Below are 25,800 nucleotides of genomic sequence, written 5' to 3'. Positions count from 1 at the left end.
AACCTGACTTGCCAAGGACAAATAACACGTCTTCTCCACAAATACACGTTTTTAAAAGCTTAAGTCATCTAGACAGTTCAGCTTAACTTATTTCACCTACTGGAAAAACAACCTCAGATCCAGCTTCTAAGACTAGTAAATTTTGTACCTTTTTCATGGCAGGTACCTTTTTCATTTTAAAATAGAAGTGTCTTTGAATGTTCACATGGGTCAAATGAAGGAGGACTTCAATTGCCTCACTTTTTGACTTTTTTTTTTTTTTTTTTTTTTTAAACATCAGTCTGTATTTTCTAACAGATTAAGGTCTTTTCAGTCTATCTCCTAACTGAGGCAAAAGACCCTGCGGGCAAGGCATGCCAGATGGGAATGAAACTACCCCTCAAAGCAATAAGGACCGCCCAGAGCCTGCAAGACTCCATGTGAATGACCCCAAAACAGCGACTGGCTTGACCTTGGCTGAACACCTGCACCTACACCGACCTCTGTCCCACATTTTCCTTATATAAAACCAGGAAGTATTTTCAGGACTTTGGAGGCCGACTTTGGGCCACTAATCCACTGCCTTCCCGGTGTCAGCCTCACCGAAAGAAATTCCTTTCTTGCTGCACCATTTATGAGGGAGCAGGAGGCTGGCTGAGGACAAAGCAAAAGCTGGCACCTTGCACCCCCTCTCCACCCGCTCCCTTGCTCCCCTCAGTAATATGTGTCACATTCCTCAGGCACCCCTGACTGCCCTAAAAGAAAAACTAATAGTTCACTTGCAGAGATCACAATCCTGCAAGGCAGGAGTCTCCCTTGGTTTACAAATGTCCTTGAGATTTACAACAAAGAAGTTACCTTATCAATAGCCCAATTTCCAGAGGCACATAACTCAGTTCCTCAAGCCCTAATGTCACCTTCCCCTCCATAAACAAAACTGAAGGAGGCTGAGGTAGAAGGAAAAGTAAATAAAGTTAAATTTCTTCTAAACCTAAATCTCACTAACAAGGACACTTGATAGCAGGAATGTGACATTCCACCAGGAGACTCCCAATTGTCTTTATGTTAGTGCCTCATTAGAGGGAAATCGGCCTTGGCTTGATAGTAACCAGGCCTTCAATATCCTGACAGTCTTCTTTACCCCAATAGCCCTTCTGAACACCCCTTTGTCCTCACCTAACCCAACTCCTGTGTATATAACCAGCCACTCCTCACATGCCAGGGGCAGTAGCTCTTTTTGCCCACGGGTCCTGTCCCCGTGCTTTAATAAACCACCATTTTACACCAAAGATGTCTCAAGAATTCTTTCTTGGTCATCGGCTCCGGACCTCACCCCACTGAACCTCACCTAGGTTCTAGAACTTCATCATTTGGTGACCACGAAGGGACTGTGAGTCTTTACATTTGGACTCTGAGCTTTGGTGCAAAATTGGTGAGTACTTTCTCTTTTCTTCCTTTACTCTGATTTCAGGGGCTTTTCAAGGAGTATGGTCTTATTGGAACACTTGCATGTCAATTGCTCAGGCTGTAATCCACTAGCCCGTGGCTGCTCTACAGGGAGGAGAGCGCCTGCCTCTTGGCTGTAAGTTAGTACCCTGGCCGGAATGGCAATAAGACCCAGAAACTTGATACCCTCTCTTTATTCCTGTTCTTATATAAAGTTGTCTCTCTTGGGCACGGGACAGACTCCTAAGTCACTAGGATGGCTGCCAATCTTAAGACTCCCGTGTGAGGTTTCCTCCTGATTGATCTAATGTGATCCCCTCCACATCCCTGATCTAGCCACTTCTGGCCAAGAGACCTCCACTGGGAGCCGGCCGAAACCAGCACCCGTATGAATTAAAACGCAACCAGGGACCGTTTCCTGGGGAAGTTGGCTGCAAGGACCACATGTGTTGGAATGTCACATAGACCATGATGGATTTCAGTCTTTACTGTTTCTTGTCAGTTTCTTCTGCTAACTACTTAAAGCTATGAAATTGGGTAATTTCCCTTTGCCAAACTTTTCTAGTATTTCCATGGGTTAAAATGGCAAAACAGTATGCAGTCTTCAGGACAGACGGTGGCATGGCACGGCACAGTATTTTGGTCCATTCACCACTCATCAGCAGCCTAGGATGCGATGGGGAAGGGGAGGGATGCCTTCTGCTAAACCTCCAGGGCCTTTTAGGGTAGGAATGCCTTCCCGGCACCCCTCCAGGGCCTTTTACAGCAGGAATGCCTTCCGGGGGAAGGCAGGATGGTGATCAATAGCGATTTTTGTTGAGGGACGCCTCCGGTCGCTTTTGACACACAGGAACCTCTGACTTATCCTGCATAGGATGCCACCCAGGAGTCGGGGGGGATTTGGTAATGGACCTTCTTTACTTTTCTGGGAGCATGGCCTCAGTAGGCTTCTTCAGTTCCCAAGGACTCTACCTTGGGGTGTCTTTTAACCCACTGGAAATAATTTGGATTGCAAAACTTAGAAAAGGGCTGAGCTCCTGTAACACTGCATGGCCTCCGTTAGATCTCCTCTGCAGGAAACAGAGCAAATGAACCAGGGTACCTTCATTGCTCATACCTAGGCCTTCACTGCTCCACACCAGGACCCCAAACTAAGGGGCTTTTGCAAAATATGTTTGCCCAAATGAGTCAGCTAGTAAACTTCCTCCTGACATACTGGATGATAATTACATAAATAAGCCTTCTTCTAGTAAACCCAGGTTGCTGGGTCATCCCTAGCAAAGGGGACTCTGACTTTATCTCTCTGTGTTCCTCTTAACAGATGTGGGGGCTTCTCCCTCACTCACTTCCCGTGTTAATGGCTATAACTGGAGCCAACTGGGGTTAGTCTAACTCGATAAAGAGTCCGTAAGGAATATTCCCAAGCAGCTGCCGAAACTCCCTTTGTTTCAGGGAAGTTTCCCTGTCTTCTCTGGCCCGACTTGGACCGCTTAACCCCTCCCCCCTTGCTGGTGGAAAAGCATGGTGTCTGCTCCTCTGTTGGGGCCGATGAGCTCTAAAACCGGGAATCCTTTCTCTGCCTCCTGGCAGCACGTTGTTTCCTCTGTTTCCCACTTATCCTGTTTCTGCACCGACATGCGTGCAGCCTCCATGACCAGCCTCTAGATCACGCACCACGGCTCCTTCTCTCTTCACTGTCAAGGAGCAAGAAGAGCAGCCCCTGGACCTAACACCCCCCATTCCAGACCTTCCCACCCGTGTCTCAGGTAAACATTCAAAGTGGAGTGGGCCCAGGTGGAATGTAAACCAGTATTTGATCTAAGTTAAGTTTGTTGGTTTAATTAAGATAGACATGTCTTTGAAGTTACAGCAGTAAATGTGAAGCTTTTATTCTATCAAAGTTTACTGAAGGTCAAATAAGCTCATGTTATTTGTTAAAATTTGTTAGCAAAGAAATGACTAAACTGATGGTTAATTGTCTGTCTCAAAGTTTTAATGGGTAATTGCTGAGATAGCTTTCAAAGTCTTTGGTAACCTGAAAGTTTAGTTTTGCTTGGATGACAAATGGAATTAAATTATGGACATCTAGGTCTTAGCCAAACAGGATAAAATGCTAAGTCATTAATTACTGGATGTAGGTTTGTGCTTTTGACTTCTTACTGCAAAGAAACTAGGAGTATTTAAAAATCTGTTGGTAAACATGTTTTGCACTTAACTGATTCATAAATTTGCCATCTGAAGAATTCTGTTGTAACAGTTCACAATTGGTTAATACTTAGTCTTCACTAGAGATTAAGGTGTTTCTAAGAGTACAAAATTCTGCTAACTGTAAGACTGATGAAAATAAAGAAAGCAACTCTGTGGAAGAGTAGAAGATATGTAATAAAGATCTAAGGAATGGGAGTACATTTTGTTGAACGTAAAAGAAGGTAATTTTATCCTAAATGAGATGGTTGTTTGGAAGGAGATGACGGGACAAAACTTGAATGCAAAGGAAAGCTGTAGAAGATTTATGAAGGGAAATCTTCAGAAAAGGAATTTTAGCTATGGTCAGGATGGACTAAGATCGAAATGAATGGGTTTTAAAGGTACGTTGGTATAAGACTGAAATTCTCTCTGTTCAAAAAGGACAAAGTTTTCTTAGATTAATTGATCTGCTGTTAAGAAAATGTAAATGGCTTTCTCTTTGCCTGTTCAGAAAAAACCACTTTCTCATTTTGCCTATATCAGGGATAAGTATATCCCTAATTATATTTAGGCATGTGCTTTAAAACTTTATAAGATTTTAGCAAATGTTGACAAGATTTAAGTTGTAAATCTCTTTAACTCAGGCTTTTCCTTGGTATGCTAAGTTACTCATGAAGTACTGCTAAACCAATGATAAACCTTGGGTTACATTTGGGAAAATGCTATAACTATTCTAGAGATTCTATGCATTTCCTAAAGTTTTAATGTTTTGAGAGATTATCACTTGATATTGTAATTATGGAATTGTTATGTGTCACAGAAATAACCTGATTTCCTTGCCAGCTAAATTGTAAACTCTTGTCTCATCAGCTCTAATCATATCCATTCCGAGTTTTTGTCATTTATAATTGTTTTAATTCTCTTGTAAAATGAGTTTTATCTTAAAGGAGATTCATAGAAAGGACTTTCAGGACAAATACAGATATTTGATATACTTGAAAATCCTAAAACTAAAATGGGTAAGAATTTCCAAAAATAACTAAAGCTGCATTCAGACTAAACCAGAATTAGTAACATGGGACTAAATGAACTAAAAGATTATAGTGTTGTGTCTCTTAATGTTTTGTCTTGTTTTAGACATTGCTGGTTCTCTAATGTTTGCTCTTCCAGACTAAGGAAACTTTTTTCTTAAAATGTCTGTGACTTACAGAAATGTAAAATTATTTATTTGCAAACAAATCAAAGGATTCAACTTTTCTCTCTATCTGAACCCTCTGAAAATCAAAAGGTCTCACTCAGTAAGTATTCTTTCTTCCATGGCAATCAGTCATTTGCATAAGTTCAATGAGAACCTGTTCTCCTTGTAACAGGACACCATTGGAAACATGGTTTATTTTACCAAGGCTTTGACTGGAATGTCATATATGAGAAAGACATGCAAAGACTCAGATACAACCAGACAGCTTAAAAGAACTAAGGTTGACTTTTTGAAACCTGGAGCCATAAAGCCCCTTGGGACTGTTGGCCTGATACCTTGCTTACAGAGTTCCCAGCAGCCTCACCAGGTGAGTAAAGAATGTCACTTCCTGGGGTGCCTGGGTGACTCAGTGGGTTAAGCCTCTGCTTTCAGCTCAGGTCACGAACTCAGGGTCCTAGGATCGAGCCCCACATCAGGCTCTCTGTTCAGCGGGCAGCCTGCTTCTCCCTCTCTCTCTACTTGCCTCTCTGCTTACTTGTGATTTCTCTCTCTGTCAAATAAATAAATAAAATCTTTAAAAAAAAAAAAAAAAAGAATGTCACTTCCTGGCAGGATACTTTGGGAACCTCAGGAAGAAGAATTCGCCCAAATCAACAGGTATTGCAGGCATGTTTGATGGCAAGTACGTGGCTTGGCTTCTGGCCTGGAGAGGCTACTGAAAGCTCAACCTGGAGATTCCTTATAAGAAGTTCCAGCAAAGCAGATTCTAAAAGATCTATATGATCACTCACTGTTCTTGCTGAGCTTATGTAAATAACAGGCCAAGTTTGTTAAAACTGGACTTGTTTTTCAAATAAATTAGTCCTGTTTGGCTATCTTTGGAAATGAGGGTTATTTTAGAGAGAAAAATCATGTTAGTAACACACCTTTATGGATGCTAAATTCTAGATTTGATTGTCTTTAAATGTTTGTTTACCTAAGCTAGACAATTTGAGGTAAACCTCAGAAAAGTTACACAATAGCTCATTTAGATGATCTTCTTGCTTTTTTATTTCGTGGGGATAATAACAAGACCCCATGGCACGTGATTAAACAACTGGAAAATAGGATTGATTCCCCTATGATTGGATCGGATGATGCATATGGGACTCCCCTTATCTCTTGACAAGTTTTCTCCCACTTGCCAGTGATCCTCTGTAATCAGGATTGTTAAGGCTGGACCACTCAAAGGGCTTCTTAATGGTTTCATCCCTTAGTGATATTTATCTAGAAGCCACCTCTATTGAGGTGCAATTGCAAATGGGTGCTTTAGTGAAGCATAGAACAGCCCTCCTCATAAAAAGAGCCTCAGAGCTCACTATGGGACAGTCCCTGACTGTAATGACTTCACATCAGGTCCAGATTTGTCTTAGAAGCCAAAGGCCACCAATGGATGATGGAGGCCGACTTATTAAATACTGGTCTATACTTACAGATATGCCAGAAATAATACTTAAAACTTGTCAAACTTTAAACCTAGTTACCTGTATGCCTGAACCTGACCACTGTACTTCTTTCTCTATAGAGCAAAACTGTTCAGAGGTTATTGATCTTGCTTACTCTAGTTGGCCAGATTTAAGATGCCCCTGTTAAAAATATGAATGACAGTTGGTTTACTGATGACAGTAGTTTTCATAAAAAGAATAAGAAAAGCTAGGTATGCCATAGTGCTCACTAGCACTTTGCAGTTGCCAAAGCCTAAAAATAAACATTAACACTGACTCCAAATATGCCTTCCTGGTACTACATGCCCATGGAGCTATTTGGAAGGAAAGGGGATTGCTGTCAAGCCATAACTCCCCAATCAAATATGGGCCTAATTTCCAAAACCCTACTTATCGCTATACTGAGGTTGGCATATATCAAATATGGGATACATATTTGTGGCTCACACCCACTATTGGACAGCTCAGTCAAAAGGCAGTTTAATGCTGGAAACAAAGGAATCATACATATGATACTTGGGCAAATAACACACGACATCTAGGATGGCTATCATTAGAAATGTGTTCCCAAATAATAGTACTCCAGGCTACTGACTGGGCAAGGCGACCTGGCATTAGATGGTCAGCTCCAAAGAACCTACTGGATATGTGGAACTTAACCTGTGGCCCTGCCTTCCTTCAGGGTGGATAGGTCACTGTACTTTAGGATTTGCCTGGATTCATGGGCGCATTATTAAAACCATCACCACCCCCAGCTAATCCCCCCGAGTTTAAAGCAAAGATGGACATGATCTGTTTTTTAAATGGTATGATCACTTAGCATCCATTTTTGTTCCATCCATGGGACTAGAGGATGTCATGTGGCATGTAGAAGCCCTTAATAAATATACTACAAAGGCATTCAGTGATTCACTAAATAGTATCTCCCTACTTAATACGGAAGTCTCACAGATATGCAAGGCAGTCCTACAGAATAGGATGGCCTTAGATGTCCTGACAGCAGCACAGGGTGGCACATGCGCAATTATCAAAGCAGAATGTTGCGTGTACATCCCAGACTATCACAAAAATGTCACAGGACTAATAAAAGATATGAATACCCAGATTAAGGCTCTACAAGATCCTTTTCTCTCTCTCAGTGATTGGTTAAGTTCCTGGTTTGAAGGAGGACTACGGCCAACAATTAAAATTCTCCTTTTCGGGCTTCTCATTCTTATCGCCTTATTAATATTAATGTGTTGCTTTGTTCAATGTTTCTCTGCTTGGTGTCGAGACTCCATTGCTGCAATGACTTCACGACGACAGATGATCCTTACCACGCACAGAGACACTTCTTCACTGTCAGCGCTGGATTCAGCTGCCTCCGTCTTTCGTAACTCCCCTATACATTCCTCAACTGATCAATGTTGACCCGAGTAGGTAGGGACAGACAACTCTACGCCCCTATTCAGCAGGAAGAAGTTACAGAAGATGTGACCTTCCACCTTCAACCACCTTAAAGATTCAAGGGTCAAAATTGTTCAGGGGGGAATGATGAGGGAGCAGGAGGCTGGCTGAGGACAAAGCAAAAGCTGGCACCTTGCACCCCCTCTCCACCCGCTCCCTTGCTCCCCTCAGTAATATGTGTCACATTCCTCAGGCACCCCTGACTGCCCTAAAAGAAAAACTAATAGTTCACTTGCAGAGATCACAATCCTGCAAGGCAGGAGTCTCCCTTGGTTTACAAATGTCCTTGAGATTTACAACAAAGAAGTTACCTTATCAATAGCCCAATTTCCAGAGGCACATAACTCAGTTCCTCAAGCCCTAATGTCACCCTCCCCTCCATAAACAAAACTGAAGGAGGCTGAGGTAGAAGGAAAAGTAAATAAAGTTAAATTTCTTCTAAACCTAAATCTCACTAACAAGGACACTTGATAGCAGGAATGTGAAATTCCACCAGGAGACTCCCAACTGTCTTTATGTTAGTGCCTCATTAGAGGGAAATTGGCCTTGGCTTGATAGTAACCAGGCCTTCAATATCCTGACAGTCTTCTTTACCCCAATAGCCCTTCTGAACACCCCTTTGTCCTCACCTAACCCAACTCCTGTGTATATAACCAGCCACTCCTCACATGCCCGGGGCAGCAGCTCTTCCTGCCCACCGGTCCTGTCCCCATGCTTTAATAAACCACCATTTTGCACCAAAGATGTCTCAAGAATTCTTTCTTGGTCATCAGCTCCGGACCTCACCCCACCGAACTTCACCTAGATTCTAGAACTTCATCACCATCACTGGTCTCTCTGCCTCTGGGGTTTTTTTGGTGGTGGTGAGTGGCTAAATGCGCCTGTAGCTATGCTGTAGGCATATGGTATTTTAGACCTCCAGGTGGTGGTGCCGAAATTAATCTGTAAAAGAGCTCTACTTACATGGCTTGAAGGCAAGTACTTGTAAGGTTTGGCCATTCTAAAACTCTTACAAAGATAGAAACTAGAAACCCAAATGTTTTTCAAGTTCATGTGATCTAGAAAAATACTTGATATGAAAGTGAATTTCAGGTTGCTGGTTTAATGAAAACAGACATCAAGATGAAATACAAACTTTTATTCTATCTGAGCTCACTAGCCTAATAAATTCATGTTGATGCTTGTAAGAGCAGTCAAAAAAAAATAGCTTAGGATAATGACTGACTGCCTAATGAAGTTTTTGTAGGTAATCTAACATAATTATTAAGGACAAATAAATAGATGTAAGCAAGATAGAAGTTTATAAATGAACTTTTCAGCAAAATTTATGTCTACTTAAATAGTTTCCTCCAATTTTTTTTTGGTAATCTAAAACCTTAAATTTTTGCTGAGTTAGGTTAAATGATGAGTTAAGTTAAATTCATTAAATTTAGGTAATTTCCAAATATAACAAAAAACAAATGCGTTGTTAGCCACAGGTTTATCTACTATCAGCTTCTCACTACGGAGAAATTAAAAGATATTTGTATATGTTAATACTATATGGAAAAAGTTCAAAAGGCACATGCTTCTAGAACTTTTGAAATGTATTCATAAATTTGCAATTCGAAAGAATGGGTTATCAGTATGTTCTTGTTACTGTAGGTGTGTTTCCCAGATGGGATGAAGATTTTCCTGCTGCAAGGCTGATGCCCCCACAAAACCAAAGAAATTATTAGAAAATCTCTTTCCCACTTGGGGTAGATCTTCCCTGATTGCCAGTAATCAAAGCACCCACTGCACCCAGCAAATCAGACAAAACTTAGCAGAACTTTGCAAATGTTGTGCAGTTCTCTCAGAAAACAACTTTCTGCTGATCCTGTCTCATGCCAGTATGACCAGCTAGTTTAAGTCTTTAAAGCCTTATGCTAAAGCCTACCATGAACAGGTTATACATGCTTTTCCTGAACCCAGGTTCAAAGACTCCTGTTGGGCACAGTCTGGAACCTGGTGACTGGGTGTTTTGGAAACATCACTGTTAAAAAAAAAAGAAAAAAAGCTCTTGACCCTGTGGGAAGGGACGTTACCAAGTGCTCCTGACCACTGACACAGCTGTAAGATTAAAAGACATAGAGCCTTGAGGACACATCTCACAGCTAACAAAGGCTCCCCCTGACATTGGTCCCGGGCACACACCGGATACCTCGAAGTCAAACTGATGAGGAAGAGATGTAGCTGACCTCAAGGTGGACTTCCATTTGAGACACCAGATTTAGACTTCATACTTTATTATTATTTTTTAACATTTTATTTATTTATTTTGACAGGCAGAGATCACAAGTAGGCAGAGAGACAGGCAGATAGAAAGGAGGAAGCAGGCTCCCTGCTGAGCAGAGAGCCCAATGTTGGGCTCGATACCAAGACTCTGAGATCATGACCCGAGCTGAAAGCAGAGGCTTAACCCATGCCCCTAGACTTCATACTTTAAACAGAAAACCCCCTATCCTTCTTTTCCGTTCCTTTACTCTAGCACTGGCCTGGCAAGATAACCCCTTCATCCGGATCTCCCTGGTCATTATTAAGTGGGGGTAATCTTTTATTTCAGGCTAGGAGAAAATTCAACTGTGCCCCTAACATTTTACAATAAAATAAAATGTCTACCTGGTCGACTCCCCTTAATTTTCAGTTTGAATTACACTGACCTCCCTAGGAGGGTTTCAGAATTCAGGAGTTACTCCGTATGGCAGGTCCCTATTTCCCTGGCTAGGGATAAATATAAATGAAGCTATGATTGAAAACTTTCCCCTAACTCTTAAAATTACTGCAAAATCTGCTGTTAAAACAACAGCAGACCAAAAAATATCCTTAGAGTTTCTGGGCACAGTTGTCCTTGATACTAGAACAGCTCCTGATTCTCTTTTAGCTGAGCAAGGCGGTGTCTCTGCCACGGCCGGAAGGACGCTGCACCTGGGCTAACACCTTCTGGGGAAACAGAAGCTCAATTGTGTAAAAATCACAAAACAAAGCACTCGGCTTAAAAAAGGTGACTTCTTCCACAGGGTTTTGGTGCCACGGGTCTAAAAATACTGGGAATTATCCTGTTTATAGGAATCATAATCATCTCCCCGGGCTGTTGTATTCACTGGAAAGCTTTACTTTCGTGATCATAGCTGCTGGCCACCAAGCAGATGATCTCCCTAAGACTGGAATGTTTAAGGAACAAAGAAAAGGACTCAAAGAATATATGTCTGTGTCACAGAAGTTAGGTGGAGATGGCATGACCTATGGGTACAGCACAAAGGAACAAGGGCAAGAACTTGGGAGCAGCACCTGTGAATGGCACCAAGACCTTACATTTTGATCTCTCAGTTACTCCAAGAGTCTGACCAAAATGGGGTAATTGTTAAAAAGAGAGTCACGGGCGCAAAATGGTGTCACTTCAACCAAGTTCCCAAACCAGGGCTTAATAACTAATCTAATGGCTCTTTCAATCTCCCCCAGAAATGTAGTCCTACCAGGCAGCTCAGAATTTTTTAACTGGCACCATGTGGATGAGATAATCTGCATAATGAGACCCTTTGCTTTTCCCCCTCAGGGAAAGCCACCTTGCCTGGAACAAGCCTTTCCTTCTGCTAGTAACTTTCTATCCCACCTTCCTTCCTATAAAAACCTCCCATTTTGTTCAGCTTCTTAGAGCTCTCCTCTACTTGTTGGGTAGATGCTGTCTGATTCGTGAGACGGCTAATAAAGTCAGCTAGATCTTCAAAAGTATTCTGTTGAACTTTCTTAACACCACATTGTCTTAATCTTTAGTCACTTTAAAGTAACTTTGAAATCAGGTGGTATGAGCTCTCTAACTTTGTTCCTCAAGAATTCTGGGTGTGAGACTCTCAGTCTTCAGCGTTTCTGTATTTTTTTTTTTAGAACAAGCTTGTCAATTTCTTAAAACAATTATGTTGGGGGCACTACACTGAATCTGTAGGACAATCTGGGGAGAAATGACATCCTAACAATATTAAAACTTCCAATTCATGAGTATAATCTCTCTCTCCACTTACTTTGGAGTTCTTTAATTTCAGAAAGGTCTTAAAGTTTTCAGTCAAGGTCTTCTTTCCATGGCTTCTGTCAAATTTATTCCCAGTTATTCTGCATTTTTTGATGGTGTTAAAGACAGACTTTAACAATGATTTCTTAATTGTTGTAAGCGTCTAGAAAAGCTATTTGACCTTCTATCTCGCAATTTTGCTAAATTCACTTAGTAGTTACTTTGTAGATTCCTTGGGATTTTCTATATAAGCTATTAGGTCATCTGTAAATAAAGATGATTTCACTTCTTTTCTATTTCTTTTCCTTCCTCTCTTGACAATGCTGAATGTTACTGGTCAGAGCTTTGTTCTCATCTTAGATGGGAAAGCATTCAAAAGTTCACCATCCAGTGTAACATTGATTACAGATTTCTCACGGATGCGCTTTCTCAGGCTGAGAACATTCTCAGCTTTTCCTAGCTTGTTCACCTCCTATTAAACAGACAGCTAAATAGTGTTACTTTATGTAAGCAGCCCGCTACTGACAGCCACGTAGATTCTCACTCTTCTGCTGTTACAAACACTGCAGAGAAGAATTCTGCACAAATGTCATTTCAGAGCAGTACACGTGTACCTGTAGATTAAGTTCCTAGAGGTAGAGAAGTGCCTGGCTGGCTCAGCTGGAAGGGCATGCAACCCTAGATCTGAGGGTCCTGAGTTTGAGCCCCACGTTGAGTGTAGAGATTAAATAAATGAGCTTAAAAAATTAAATTTCTAGAAGTAGAGAAGGTTTTGATTTAAAGGTATATACCTTCATCACTGGTGAATACTGATGTATGGCCTTCCATTGATCCCCACCTCAGCAATGTATGAAAGTGTCTATTTCCCCACACCTTTGCCAGTAGAGCACATTATCCAACGGCAGGTGCTGTCATCTAACCACCGGAAGTGTGAAAACATTAGATTCTTACACAGAATCTCCCCTATCATAGGGAAAGTCCTGCCTCTTCTAATATGCTTAAGCAACACTGTGCTTTATCTTGGAAGCATCGATTCATGTCTATATCTCATTCTTATACTGAGATATTGTTGGTCTTTTAAAAGTTGGATTAGCAAGGTGTTTTATAAATTAGAGAAATCCTTTTATATGAATTGCAACTTGTTCACCTGTTATTTTTGCTTATGTTATTTTTGTAATTGCTTCTTGTGTGGCCAAATTAACCCATTTCTTATTTGATGTCTTCTGAGTTTTAAGTCATAGATAGAACACTTCCATACTTTCAGGTTATAGAAGAATTCTCCCATGGCTTCTAGTACTTTCTCGGTTCACTTTATACATTAAAATCTTTAATCTCTTTGGGGCACCTGGGTGGCTCAGTGGATTAAACGTCCAACTCTTGACTTTGGCTCAGGGCATGCTCTCAGGTCAGGGCTTTGGAAGTTATCTCCCATGATCTCTTTATTTGGGCTCCACGGGGTGTGGCTTACTTGAGTCCTCTCTCTCCCTCTCCCTCTGCCCTGCCCCCCTCTAAAAAGCAAGTTTTTTTTTTTTAATGGAACAATAAGCAGTTATTTTTTAATTAAGGGATAGCTCTATGAATACAAAGATACATTATTGTTTTTTTATTAATTTTTAAATTTTTTTAATAAACATATAATGTATTTTTATCCCCAGGGGTACAGGTTAAAAAACAAGTTTAAAAAAATGAAGTCTTTAATCCATTTGGACTTATTCATTCAAGGATTGAGGCATAGATCCAGCTTTTTCCGCTGGATGCCAGTCCAGTTGGCCCAACACTACCTGTTGTATATTGTATGACAAAATGCCTGTCATTTTGTCACTGATTTGAGATGCCACTTTTATCATGTACTAAATTTCTGAAAGCATTTGGGTCTATTCCTGGATTACCTAGTATCTTTCACTGATCCTTCCAACATGAAATAGTACTGTTACCAGCTAGACCCTAGGATGTGACCTTTATTGCTAGCCTTCTTGTACACAATGACCTCTGTCCCACATTTTCCCTTAAACTCTTCTTTGCAGCTTATCTCTTAACTCAGGCAAAAGACCTGAGGGCATAGCATCCCTTGATCGGAACCAAAACTGCCCCTCAAGCAATAATGACCACCTAGACCAGTTTGAGCTTAGCCCCACCTCACAGCTGTGCAGATGGACCACGGAGTGACCCATGGAGTGACCGACAGTTACCTGTACCTCATCATAGTACTAAAACTTCGAAAGAGAAGCAAGAACCTCATTTACATAACATATGATGTGTGTACGTACAGGTATATTTCCTCAAGACACATGTGTGACCTGATGCCCACCTCTACATATGGGACAAGGCTTCCCTTTCTAAATATTCACCCTAACTGTAAATAAAAGGAACCCATCCACCCTTGCTCTGGGAGGCAGGGCTTTGGAAGTCATCCCCCCACGATCTCCTTATTTGCAGCAAATAAAATTTCCTTTATGCGGCAACTCACCTACAGTAGTTTCTATCTGTGACTCACCAAGAAGTGAATTCATGTTAGTTCCATGACAGTATTTTACTACACTTTATATGTTTTAAAAACTGAAAGGATTAGGCTAGTTAGTCTTTGCTGTTTTTCTCATTCAGATTTTTTGGGCTTTCTTTTTTAAATTTCCTTACAAATTTTAAAATCAGCTTATCTAGTTCCTGAAAAAATTCCGTTTTTTGTTTTATTTGGAATCATGATAAATTTATAGCTCAACTCGGGGAGAAACGACATCTTTATAATGTTGAGTCATACTGTCAACAATAGTATTTTTCTATTTGTTTAACTTTTCCTTGTAGCTCAGGAACATACTACAGAATTATTTTTATGGTTCTCATGTATTTCTGATTAAATTTGTCTCTAGGCACTAAAGTACCTAGTTCATTTTTGTCTGTATTTTTTCTCACTGTGATAAAAGCTTTTCGGAAATACATGAATGCTGCAGATTTCAGTATATTGATCGTGTTTCCTGGCATCTAAGTAAGTTCTCTCATCATTTGTAGTTTTTCGGTTAATTTTCTTACTACCTGCTGAGTAGTAATTTTTACCTCCTGCTCTGAGTTTTAAACCTCTAATTTCTTTTTCTTTTCTACTGTGAAACAGTCTTAACACCAATGAATCTGAATTGTTGCTACAGCAAATGTTTTCTGAGCTTTCAGTTAGTATTTCTGGAAAATAAGGTCAGATACACATTTAACGTCATTTTGTTTTTTCCCAAACACAATTCTCCGTTAGACCTTAATTTTGTCAAGATTGTTAGGGTGGTGCTTTTCAGGCGTTTTATAACCCTGTGCTGATAAAGAATGGCCCATCTCAGTCCTGAGGGTGACACAGAGAAGCATGAAAAATGTGGGTCACCCCTGGTGTGTGGTTGACCAGTTGCCCGCAGAGCACCTCATTAGTTGGCCCACAGACTGTGGTTTCTTCCTCACTTCGCTTTTCCTCTCCCTCCCAGTGAAGCCATTCAAATTTGCAGGAAGTAATTCAAAGAGCTGACTGTATATTTCAATGCACCTGTTGGAATTCCTCTGATCAAACAATGCAGTGACATGCATGGGCACCCACACTGGAGGCTAGGACTAGAACTTACTGGGTGGAAAAACACAAGCCTTTTAGATTTTAAACACATGGGGGGACTCAAAATACAATATTATGTTGAACCCCAAGGGAAAAAGATACACTTGCTTGTTATCTTCCGCACTATTTTTTCACTGCTCTTAAAAGCTAATACTGTGGGACACAAACCTTCTTGATATCCAACCACTGGTCTAAAAGGGTATGTTACGCCTCACGTGATCAATTGTGGAAGAAGAAACAACTGGTTTAGTCAATAGAGGTATTTAGAAAATGTTCTTTGGCCCTATGGCCACACTTCTCATGATTTCAAGTTTTTACTCTTGGCAGTGCTCTTCCATGATAAATATGATCATTTCCATCTTAAAACAAACTCTTGCTTGTGTAGGGAAAGGAAATGGAGCCCTCAAGGCTATTTCTCTCCCCTGACTCTGTCCAAGAAAGGCCGATCAGCAGGTTTGTCTTTCCATGAAAAGGTCTGCATTTCGGGGGTGAAAGGCCTAGGACAGGCATGACAGAAAACTGGGGACCCTAGGAAACAGACTATGGGCCTTCCCCCAACCCCACCTTGGTGTGAGCCCAAGGAGGCCATTTACCAGGCAAAACAAAACCAATGCAGCCTTGATTGTTGGCTTTGGATTACAGAAGCTAATATGGACACTGTCTGGGTTTGCACGCCAACTCTTCTACTTGCTGCTTGTGCCGCCTTACCCTGTCCTTGCACTAGGTTTTCACCCTATAAAATAGGGATGAAAACAATGCCTAGAGCCCAGTGGTTTTGAGAAGTCCAGATAAATGAATACATGTCAAGAGCTTCGAAAAGTACCTGACAACTATCAAAACCTCAATAAATGTTCGCCATTATCATCCACAACATCAAGATACAAGCTTCCCATGGAATTACAGTTGCCATTCCATTCACAGCAAGAAGAACTCATCCACCTCTGCTTAAGCTGCAACCTGAAAAAATTCCATTCTCTTTCAATTCCCTCTGCAGGCACAGTTACAAACTATGTTCCTTAAAAAAGTCCTTCTCAAAAGACAAATCCTGTACGACCTCACTTATATGTGGAATCTGAAATAGTCAATTTCACAGAAGCAGGCAGTGAATGGTAGTGGCCTGAGGTCTGGAGGAGGGGGAATAGGAAGACGGTCCAAGGGTAGAAGGATAAAACAAACAAACAAAAAACCCCTTCTCTCCAAGTGTTAAATAATTTAACTTACTACAACACTGCAGTTTATTTTTTTGGCTTTAGTTATGTCTCATTGAGATACATTAATGATAGCCGACAAAACTCAGAATTTTTAAAAATAAGGTATAGAAATATACAATGGATACTCCTCTCTGAAAATAACCCTCATCTTTTCCAGTTACATGTAACACAAATTGTTCATTTTAGAAAAGAATGCCAGGAGAACGGTCAACTGTATTTTTCCTCCTGTGTATCTGGAATCTACACAAGTGTTGTGTTTTGTTGTAAGCACCTCCGAGACCAGCGTTTTCCAAACTATACTTGTAACCCATTAGATTATGAAAAAAATTAGTCTTAAAAAAGTTAAACAGTTGGAACTATTAGTATGCATCATACACAGCAAGGGGAAATCTTGTCATGTGAGACTTCTATTTCTGTTTTACACTCGTAAGTACATATGAAGGTGTATGTCCACGGTACTGGGCAGTGATGGAATACATTTCCTACCATGGGTCCCAACCAAGAATTTGATCAATACCGTGCTAGACAGCTGGCACATACCTTGTTCTACTTAAATTATCATTACTTCTCAGGGACTCTGCACAGAGATCTCCCTCATTGTAAGCATGTGGACAACTTTTCAAAGAATGGTAATGCAAAAGAAACCTGAGTCCTCCTTCAGAACATCTCAGCATTCTAATGGGGGCCACGGGTAGTCATGGCATTTTCCCAGTTACCTCTCAATGGCTCAAATGGGAGCCACTTACCATGGCAACAACCCCTGCTTCATCACTGTAGCTTTCTTCTCTAGATACCTGTGAGGCGCCTCCCATGTGCCACGAACTACACTAGGGGACTGGAATGGCTGATGCTAGGAGGAGTTCACAAGCAGATCCTTGAGAAGGACCCGTTTTCAGTCCTCATTGGGAAGAGGTGTGGGGTGGCCACTAGGCCTTGCCCATGTAGGTTTGTTCCTTCTGGAGAAATCTAGAGCTATAAAAACTAACAACATTTCATAGCAATAAAAGAGCAAAAGTAAACCGTTTCTACTTTGTAATGAATAGGTGGAGGAGAAAAAAATACATACCAACTACTTGATAAAACCACCCCATTGGTAATAACTCATGATAGCTCTAGTGTTGTCCTGTACGACAATGTTCACCTTCATTGTTGACTTTTCTCCTCTTGTGGCCTGGTTCCAAATCCACTGTCCATGCCATTGTTGCAGAGTCCCTCCTTGCCCTTTCCCTGGCCTTTTCTAGATGGTGGGCTCTACCAGATACCTCCTTTGTGCTTCTGACAATACCCACACAGCAACAGATGCACGTCAAATACCCCATGACTTTTGTGGATGGAGAAGGAAAAATGGAAGCTTCTTACCTTGGAGGAACTGGCAGCCTGGGGCACAGTGAGTCTGCATTTGGGTTCTGGGTGTAGTTGACGGAATTCAAACTATAAACACACAGGAAGGACCCTGGAAGCAGAAGACGAACACATTGTACCATCTCCCTACATTGTGCTCAGCTTTGTAGGGGAACCAGGAAGAAAGCCGGAGACCTTTCACCAAACCGGGAAGGAAAGGGAATTAATCACTCAGATTTAGAAAACAGGTCTACAGATGTTCTAAACAGAACAAGAAAAAGCATACGATCGTACAAATCATACAAATTGGAGGTCAGATTAGGTTCTCTCTCTACCTACTCCCCCCCAATCTTGATTCAAAACTGGAAGTTGATAGGATTGGCAGGAAAATCATTTGAAGTTTTCTGAAGATGATTTATTGCCCAGGCTTGATATTTTTAACCCATCCTTGCAAATAATTTTTTCAAAATCAGGCACACCATTCCACAGGCAGATAAACCTTGCAATGGGTGGCCTTGAATTTCTTTTACTTTCCTCTTGCTTGTTTAATCCTTGTAACGTAAATCTCAAGGGTGGGCTCTGAGCCAGATACTTCAGTTACATGCATGATTAGAGCAAGGATCCACGGGCCAGCGTTTTAATGAAAGAACTTACTTGTTGGCATTTCAGCCCCGAGCCTGCAGCCCCTCTCTAGGACTGGACGTGCCCGTGTGCACAGAGCTCTCTGACCTCTGTCTGAACCTGCCTCTGGGGCCTACAGGTCAGTCTACGCTGTGCTCAGTAGGGACGACCACTCCCTGGCAGTGAGCAGAGAACAGCTAGGGTTTCAGATAAATTCCAGGTAACACTGAATGAACAGTGCACAAGCCCAGGAGAAAACAATTATGGCCTTTCCTAGGCAAGAAGCAGCAGCCTCAAGGAAGGACAATTTCCAGCTTTGCAGAGAAGGCAGTGTCAGGGCAAGCTGTCTCCTCTAGGTTGGCACCATTGTGGTCACCCCGCTGTGGTTCCCAGCCTGAGGGAGAAGAGCACGCCCCATCCCGCAGTGCCCACCATTGTTGTCTGCAAATAGCTGGACCTCTTCCAGGGTATCAAGCTGCTCTCCAGGACAGCTGGCCACGCAGAGGATGGTGGAGCTGAGCCTCACGTCCTTGACTTCCAAGTGGCAGGAGTTCATAAAGAACACGTGTCTGTGCAACAGAGGAAAGAGAAGACTATTAGAGCATTTCCTCTCATCGGGTTTAATCATGTGCCTTAAAAAAATCCATATGTTATTAAACGTGGGAATAACGTAGGCAAACGTTTATAACCAAACGCTTCATTTACTGTGTATTATGCCTACTGGGGTCATCTATGGAGATGTGCAGGGCAGGAACCAGGCTCCAGTGTCTCTCCTGGGAGAGAACACTAAGGGATGACCTGAGGAAGTCAATGAGGAAGCAAAGGGACTGATTAAATCTCCCAGGGGACCCGACATCAGGCCAGTGCAGAAACTACTCAATGAAGCCCACAGAGGACATATTTGCACCTGAGTGTCCTTCAGAGAAACAGCTGAACTTCACAGGGAAGTGAGAAGGACAAGGGGAGAGCTGAGGCTGTGAATTAATAGCCTGCCCCTCCCTCTGCTTCCCAGCTTGAGAACGAGGAAGCTCAGGAGACCCTTCCACTCCAGCTTGGGTAGGTGGGGGACGAGAGCAAGGCCAGTTGTTGCCATTAGTGAGGTCGTGAGCCAGGTGAGCAGTTGTAGACCCAGACCATGCCCAACACCTCTCACGGCTGTGGAGATTGGGGGAACAGCATAAGAGCCCCAGAGGCTGCTCAGCAGGCCGTCCTCTAGGGCAGGGACCTGGAGCGGGGGTGCAGATCTCCTGGATATACAATACATACACGCTTTACTTACTTTTTTAAAAATTGTGGTAAAAAACATAAAATTTTACCGTCTCAACCATTTTAGGTATAGAGTGCAGTGCCCGTAAGTACGTTCCCCCTGCTGTGTGCCCATCAGCAAACCCCCACGGGACGCTGTTCACCTTGCACAACCCAAACTCTGTGCCCAGTAAGCAGTAAGCCCCCCGCCCCTGGCAAGTGCCATCCTGCTTTGTCTCTGGGAATGTGACTACTCTAGTTACTTCAGAGAGGGAAATCATAAAATATTTTTCTTTGTGCAACTTATTTCACTTAGCATGATAGCCTCAAGATTTACTCATGTTGTAGCCTGTGTCAGAATTTCCGTCCTTTTTAAGGCTGAATAATATCCCATTAAAAAAATTATATATATATATACATATATATATATGTTGTGTGTATATATACACACACACATACACACAACATGAGGTTTATTCATTCATCTGCTGATGGGATGCCTCGTTACTTCTACCTGTTGGCTACAGAGAATAAAATATATACTTTACAATTCCAAGAGGAACTGACCATTTCTCAGCATGCATGGGTCCATCTGGGTAGCCCCTTCCTTCTTTTCTGTAAGTGACCCACAGGTGCAGGAGGAAATGCCAGACAGCAGTCCATGCCCCGCAGGGCAAAGCTCCTCTATTCAACAGCAACATTCAGGGGTAGAAGAGGCCTGGTCTGAGATTTGCATTTGGTGATTTCAAATGTATATTCAGGGCCCATTTATTTACTTATTTTTAAAGAGTTTATTTATTTATTTGACAGAGACACAGGGAGATTGGGAACACAAGCAGGGGGAGTGGGAGAAGGAGAAACAGGCTTCCCACTGAGCAGGGAGCCCAATGCAGGGCTCGATCCCCAGGACCCTGGGATCATGACCTGGGAGGAAGGCAGATGCTTAACAACTGCGCCACCCAGGACCTATTTAGATCCATAAATTTTCTCTCCTAGGAGGTGCTCTTGATCAAGTCTCAAAAATTATGACAAGGCAGTCCTCCTCTTAGAAACTTCATGGCTGGGGATTTTTGTCCCTCCGGGGATTTCTGTCTCTCTTTTCTTCTTTCTGTTTCTGTGTCAGAGTTGGAGGGGATGGGATTCAGGGATTTCCACTGAGATAAAATACTGTGGGTGGTGCATGACTGGTATCATATAACGGGACATGAATCTGATCCATTACGGAGAACAGCAGCAGCTAACATAAAGCCTTAGCTCATGCGGTATCTCAGTGGATCCTTGTGAGGTAGGTAGAAAAACCAGTTGAAAAGATGACAACTTGGCTCAGAGAGGTTAAGCGCTCTGCCCCAGGCCACACAGCTGAAAAGTAGCACAGGCTGAATCTGAACTCTGGACTGGCTGACTCTAAGACCTGTACCTTTCCAACCACACACACACACACGCCTCCCTTTTTATGAGACAGGCTGACAGTTTTAAAAGGAGAACTAGTGTCAAGGCTCCAAATGGCTCACTGATACAGTTCTGAAATATAGTACAGCCCCTCTAGGTTGGGGACTGACTGGAACACTTACTTTTTTAGGGTCATGTCCTGCCCTGAAAGAGGGGCCCCTTCCACTGGGGAGTTCTTCTGGCCACACACGTTGCCAAAGCTGTCATAGCCAAAGAGAAGTCTTCCTGTGGCGCCCGCCGCCACCGAGTAGCCCGTGATGAACATCTGGCAAAACCCAAGGGGCACGTGAGAGCCTGGCCCATGCGCTGAAGACTTAAGACCTCACCCCCCACCTCCACCCTGCCCCCTGGAGTCGCCCCCCATCCCCGAGGGTGCTGATATAGAGTGCAGCCAGGGAGAAAGCCAAGCTCCCCAGCATCACCGGGTACTCTCCTTCAGCGACAATGTCAGGAACCCCAGTCAGGACACTGTTACTCTCACACCTGTTTTAATAGGTTAGGTAGGGAGAACATACTTTAGGGCTGAACAGATTGTTCTCCATGTTCTCACCCCCACACATCCTACCGTCTTTTCCAAGAGTCTGTCATTTTTCCTTCTGGGTCTAACTGTAACAGGGCAACTCAACACTCCCTCTGGTTCTTGCTTTATCTAAGGGTTCCTGGGGCACTACTTCCTCCCCAGAGCTTCCTTCCATCCCTCTCTCCTTCCTCTTCCCTTCCCTTTTCCGGAGTTTCCTTCCCTCATTCCTGCCTTCCCCGTTTTTCCCTCCCTCCCTTCACCCCCCCCCACCCTTTCCGCTCTTCTTCTTTTGTCTTCTATTTAGGGGACTCGGACCCTCGGGACAGAGGCAACACAGCAGACGTGTATCAAATACTGCCCATAGCAAGGGAGAAAATGGTGTTTGGGGGTTAAGTGCTTAAGATACACAAAAGAAAGGATCTCAGGAATTCTGGACAACAACATCCTGCAACCTACAGCCACTAGTATCCAATTTCATCATTAATATGGAATATTTGAAATTTCCGCTCAGACGACTTTTGCACTTATGCCTTCACTAAGACTGTGTATCTTCCAGAATGACCTCTTAGTGTGGTAAGCTTCCCAGTTGACAATGCACAGAAGAGCATTTAGTAATTCAGTCCCGACATAATCATTCCAGGAGTGGATATGCCACACCACTCAATAAAATACAGTAATGACACCCTATGGCCCAAAGGTGCGTTGTCCCAAAGTCAAGTACGTCGCAGATACTCTTCATTCGCTACTAATGTAGAAATCAAAGTAATAGTCTTGAAGTGCCCAGCCTGTGCCAGATGTTGCCAGGCAGCCACAAAGATTAACAAAATCGAGTGCCTGCCTTCAGGAAACAGCCCAGAAGATGGGTAGGCTCTCTGTCCCGGGCCCACCCCAGCACCTCCTCAGCTCCAGGTCAGATTTTAGGACTGAGAGAGCATCACCTTTGCTGGTGGACAGCTCCCCCACCCGGTACTTACAGGGGGTGTGGGCTGCTACTGACCCAGCCCCAGGCTACTTCTCTTGCCTCCTCCGCTCTCTGGAGTGTGGGAGGATCCCGACTGGGTCTGGACTTGAAGGAAAGGGAAGCGGGGCTGCTGCCAGGCTCACCGGAGAGCTAGTAAGGAAGGGGTATTCTCCTCTTATCAACATTCTGTAGTTAGTATCTCCCCTGGGAAGCTGGAGGGAGGAGTGGAAGCTTTGTTTTGTTTTACGCTAGGAAGGATTGGTTCACACCGAGTCCCTGCCTTACTACTACTACTACTTTAAACCATCACTCTGTTCTAATTCCAACACACAATTACAGTTCCATACGATGGGTGATAAAGCAGGAGCAGATGGATACCAGGTATGATGAGGCAACCAAGGTGCCATGAAAGATCCAGAAAATGGAGCCTTTAAAAGGAACGGGAGAGGGCAGATGGGGGAGAACACTGCAGAGGTAAGTAGAGGCAGACATGGTCCAGAATTTGAGACATTCTGTTCTGTGTCTTATGGAAATATAAACAAAGGACGGCACCCTTTGTCTTTGCGGCAGACTGCACTTGGCTGTAATTCTGACCCCCCACCCTAGACCTCCTCTGTCCTAACTTGGGGCAGCACCATCAATCACCCCGTCTAGCATGCACCTTGTTACCGATCAGCGCATCAGAAAACCAGGAAGCCTAACAGCAGAGACAGAAAAACACGCCTTGCCCTGGTTTAAGCATCCGTGGTTAAAAAATGTTGCAGAAGATGGGAAAGGCCAGTCGGCTTGAAGGGCTCTCATTATTATCCAAATGCAATACAGTAAAGAGAATGCAGGAATATTTAAGGCTTTCTACTGTGCTAAAGACATATAATTTGAAAGCAGTTTCCAGCTCTGTGCCCCCTCTGGGATGGTTCCTAATTCTTCAGGCTGTGATGGGCCATCAACGAATCCTTTCCTCAGATGGCTGTTGGGCTGAGAGTTTGGTCATGATGTCCCAGGTTAGAACCCTGGAGGGGGTAAGGAAGACCACCGAGTAACATGAACAGCCTGAGGTCAAGGCTGCCGGGCATCTGCAGGACAGGCGCTTGCTGCCTCTGTACACTAGGGACCTGGAGAAACAGCAGCATCTGCAGGGAAGCTGAGGAGGAGGCAATGCAGGAACACACTCTCCTGGCTTCTACAGGAGGGCCTGGAGGGCTGTGACTTGACAACTCACAGCACTCAGCCACACCTTTAAGACCAAACCTTCCACCTTACCTGTAACCACATCGGTCAAGAGAAACCAGTAGGTAAAGTCAACAAATGAAAATGCCTTTTGAAAGAAAGAGGAACTTGGAAAGAGAACCAAACATGGTATAGCAGGGTCTATTCAAATGGAAATCTTTGCAACAAAGGTAATTACTACAGGGTACCTGTAATGCTGCTTTGTAAATTAATCATTAACCGTGGGGCTAACAGTGTGCCCCAATCCAGAATGGATCATCTCAGGAACCTGGTCTTTCAAGAAGCTGAGTGGGTCTCCTCCCACTGTGACCTCAACTCTAAAGTAAGTTATCAAAGCACCAAGATTCAGCTGCCAAGAGACCCTCCCAGGACTAAAATGGCACAGCCCGAAGAGGTCTACCAGCAATCCTATTTAACTGGAACTAGAATGGGAAAAAAATCATTACTATCTTAACTAGAGTTTATATCAAAGGCTCGTTTCCCCGTTAGCTGCTAAACACAACAGACCGAGCGTGTGTACATTATGCTCAGCTAAAGTGAGAGCCATTTATCTATAGGCTCACCCTGGATTTTTCTGTATCAGAAGAATGGCAAACAGGTGCCAACTACTGCGTTTGGAGGGCTGGGATGGTGAAAGAACTGGCATGCAGTGAGCTCAGATAATAGGGGACCACACACTAGCATATAAATAATCCTAAAAGGTGATTCTCATTTCCTAATGGAGACTCCCATTAGAATGTGGCCTGATGCTGTAAAACAGACTGTCCAACTTAGCCAGTCACCTGACAGGAACTCCCGAGGACTGATGTTTCTTCGGTGGTAAGAGCAGCTGTCTCTCACTGCAGCACAGACCTTAACTTGGTACCACCTGGAGCCCTAGGCTTCCCCAGGGAAGGCACCAGGAAGGCGACTGCTGTTTGGGCCCAGTCATTTCAGGGCACACGCTGTGCTCTCTTCCCTACTGGGCACCCATACTCACCAAACCAGTCCAGAAGAGAAAGAACAGGAATAGCCATGTCGTATCTGTGCATTTCCTATAAAGCTGAGGTCTCCACTCTCTTTGCCGGGGGGTTCTCTCTGCAGAAGCCTTCCAGACAAAAGAAAAAAAAAAAAAAAGCGGGGCGCGGGGGTGAACTTGAGGAAAGGCGGATAAATAATCCTATGGGTCCCAACCTGCAGCCAAACGTACTGAAGACTGTTCAAAGTAACTTTTCTTTCTTTTCCTTATTCCTCTCTTTTCCTTTTATTTATTTTTTAACGTGGCCCCCTGAAGTTTTCAACAGAGACTTTGAAACACCCGCTCTGTGCGGAGCGGACCTGAAGTCCCCAGCCGCCAAGCCCTACCTGGAGGTGCACCTGCAGGCGGCCCCAAATTTGTGCTCCGCAGCCAGCCTCTCCCTCGCCTCCGCCCCAGCCACTGAGTGGGGTCCTTCCCGCCAGGTGTCCCCAGGACTCAGCGGCGCCGGGGCGGGGGCTGTATCCGCCAGAATTGGGGAAGGCGGAATCGTGCAAGGAGGTCCCCCTAACCTGCCCCCAGGACCCCCAGGCCTCCCGCGGGGCCTCCCCCCCGCACTCCCGGGAAGCCCCGTGGTCCGGGGCGCGGGGAGGTCACTCACCAGGTACTGGGCGCCGGGGCACTGCATCCTACGCTCCGGGGCCGGGCGGGGACTGGGAGCCGACGGAGCGCCCGCGGCAGGGGAGCTCGGGGCCGGGAGGCCCAGCGGCCGGAAGAGACGCAGCGCCGCCCCGCGGCCGCCTTCCAGAGCCACGGACTTGACCCCGGGCGCCACCTGAGCGGCTCTGGCCCCGCCCAAGTCAGTCACCTGTTCGCGGGAGTGCCGCCTTTTTCTAGGGCGTTAGGCCTCCACCACCTGGCCGGTGGCA

General features: G+C 43.8%; 1 protein-coding gene across 4 annotated transcripts in view; it reads right to left on the bottom strand.

Moving 5' to 3' along the window:
* Window positions 1-25,654, bottom strand: part of SLC44A3 (solute carrier family 44 member 3) — a 100,093-nt gene extending 74,439 nt beyond the window's left edge. Inside the window, exons 1-5 of one of the 4 annotated variants that reach the window (XM_032867178.1) lie at window positions 25,533-25,654; window positions 24,896-25,003; window positions 21,331-21,473; window positions 18,947-19,083; window positions 17,912-18,005 (exon numbers count right to left, since the gene is read on the bottom strand). In XM_032867178.1, the coding sequence (XP_032723069.1) occupies window positions 17,912-18,005; window positions 18,947-19,083; window positions 21,331-21,473; window positions 24,896-25,003; window positions 25,533-25,559 (509 nt within the window). In that variant the 5' untranslated portion in view covers window positions 25,560-25,654. Of the gene's footprint in view, window positions 1-17,911; window positions 18,006-18,946; window positions 19,084-20,326; window positions 20,345-21,330; window positions 21,474-24,895; window positions 25,004-25,260; window positions 25,335-25,532 lie in introns of those variants that run through there. The other 3 variants (XM_032867180.1, XM_032867181.1, XM_032867182.1) reach the window with 3 other exon arrangements.
* Between the last annotated feature and the right edge of the window lie 146 nt (window positions 25,655-25,800).

The sequence above is a fragment of the Lontra canadensis genome, unplaced genomic scaffold (genome assembly GCF_010015895.1).
Source record: "Lontra canadensis isolate GAN:19392208 unplaced genomic scaffold, GSC_riverotter_1.0 scaffold33, whole genome shotgun sequence".
Taxonomy (NCBI): domain Eukaryota; kingdom Metazoa; phylum Chordata; class Mammalia; order Carnivora; family Mustelidae; genus Lontra; species Lontra canadensis.
Note: the sequence above shows the minus strand (reverse complement) of the source record. Positions and strands in the feature narration are given on the sequence as shown.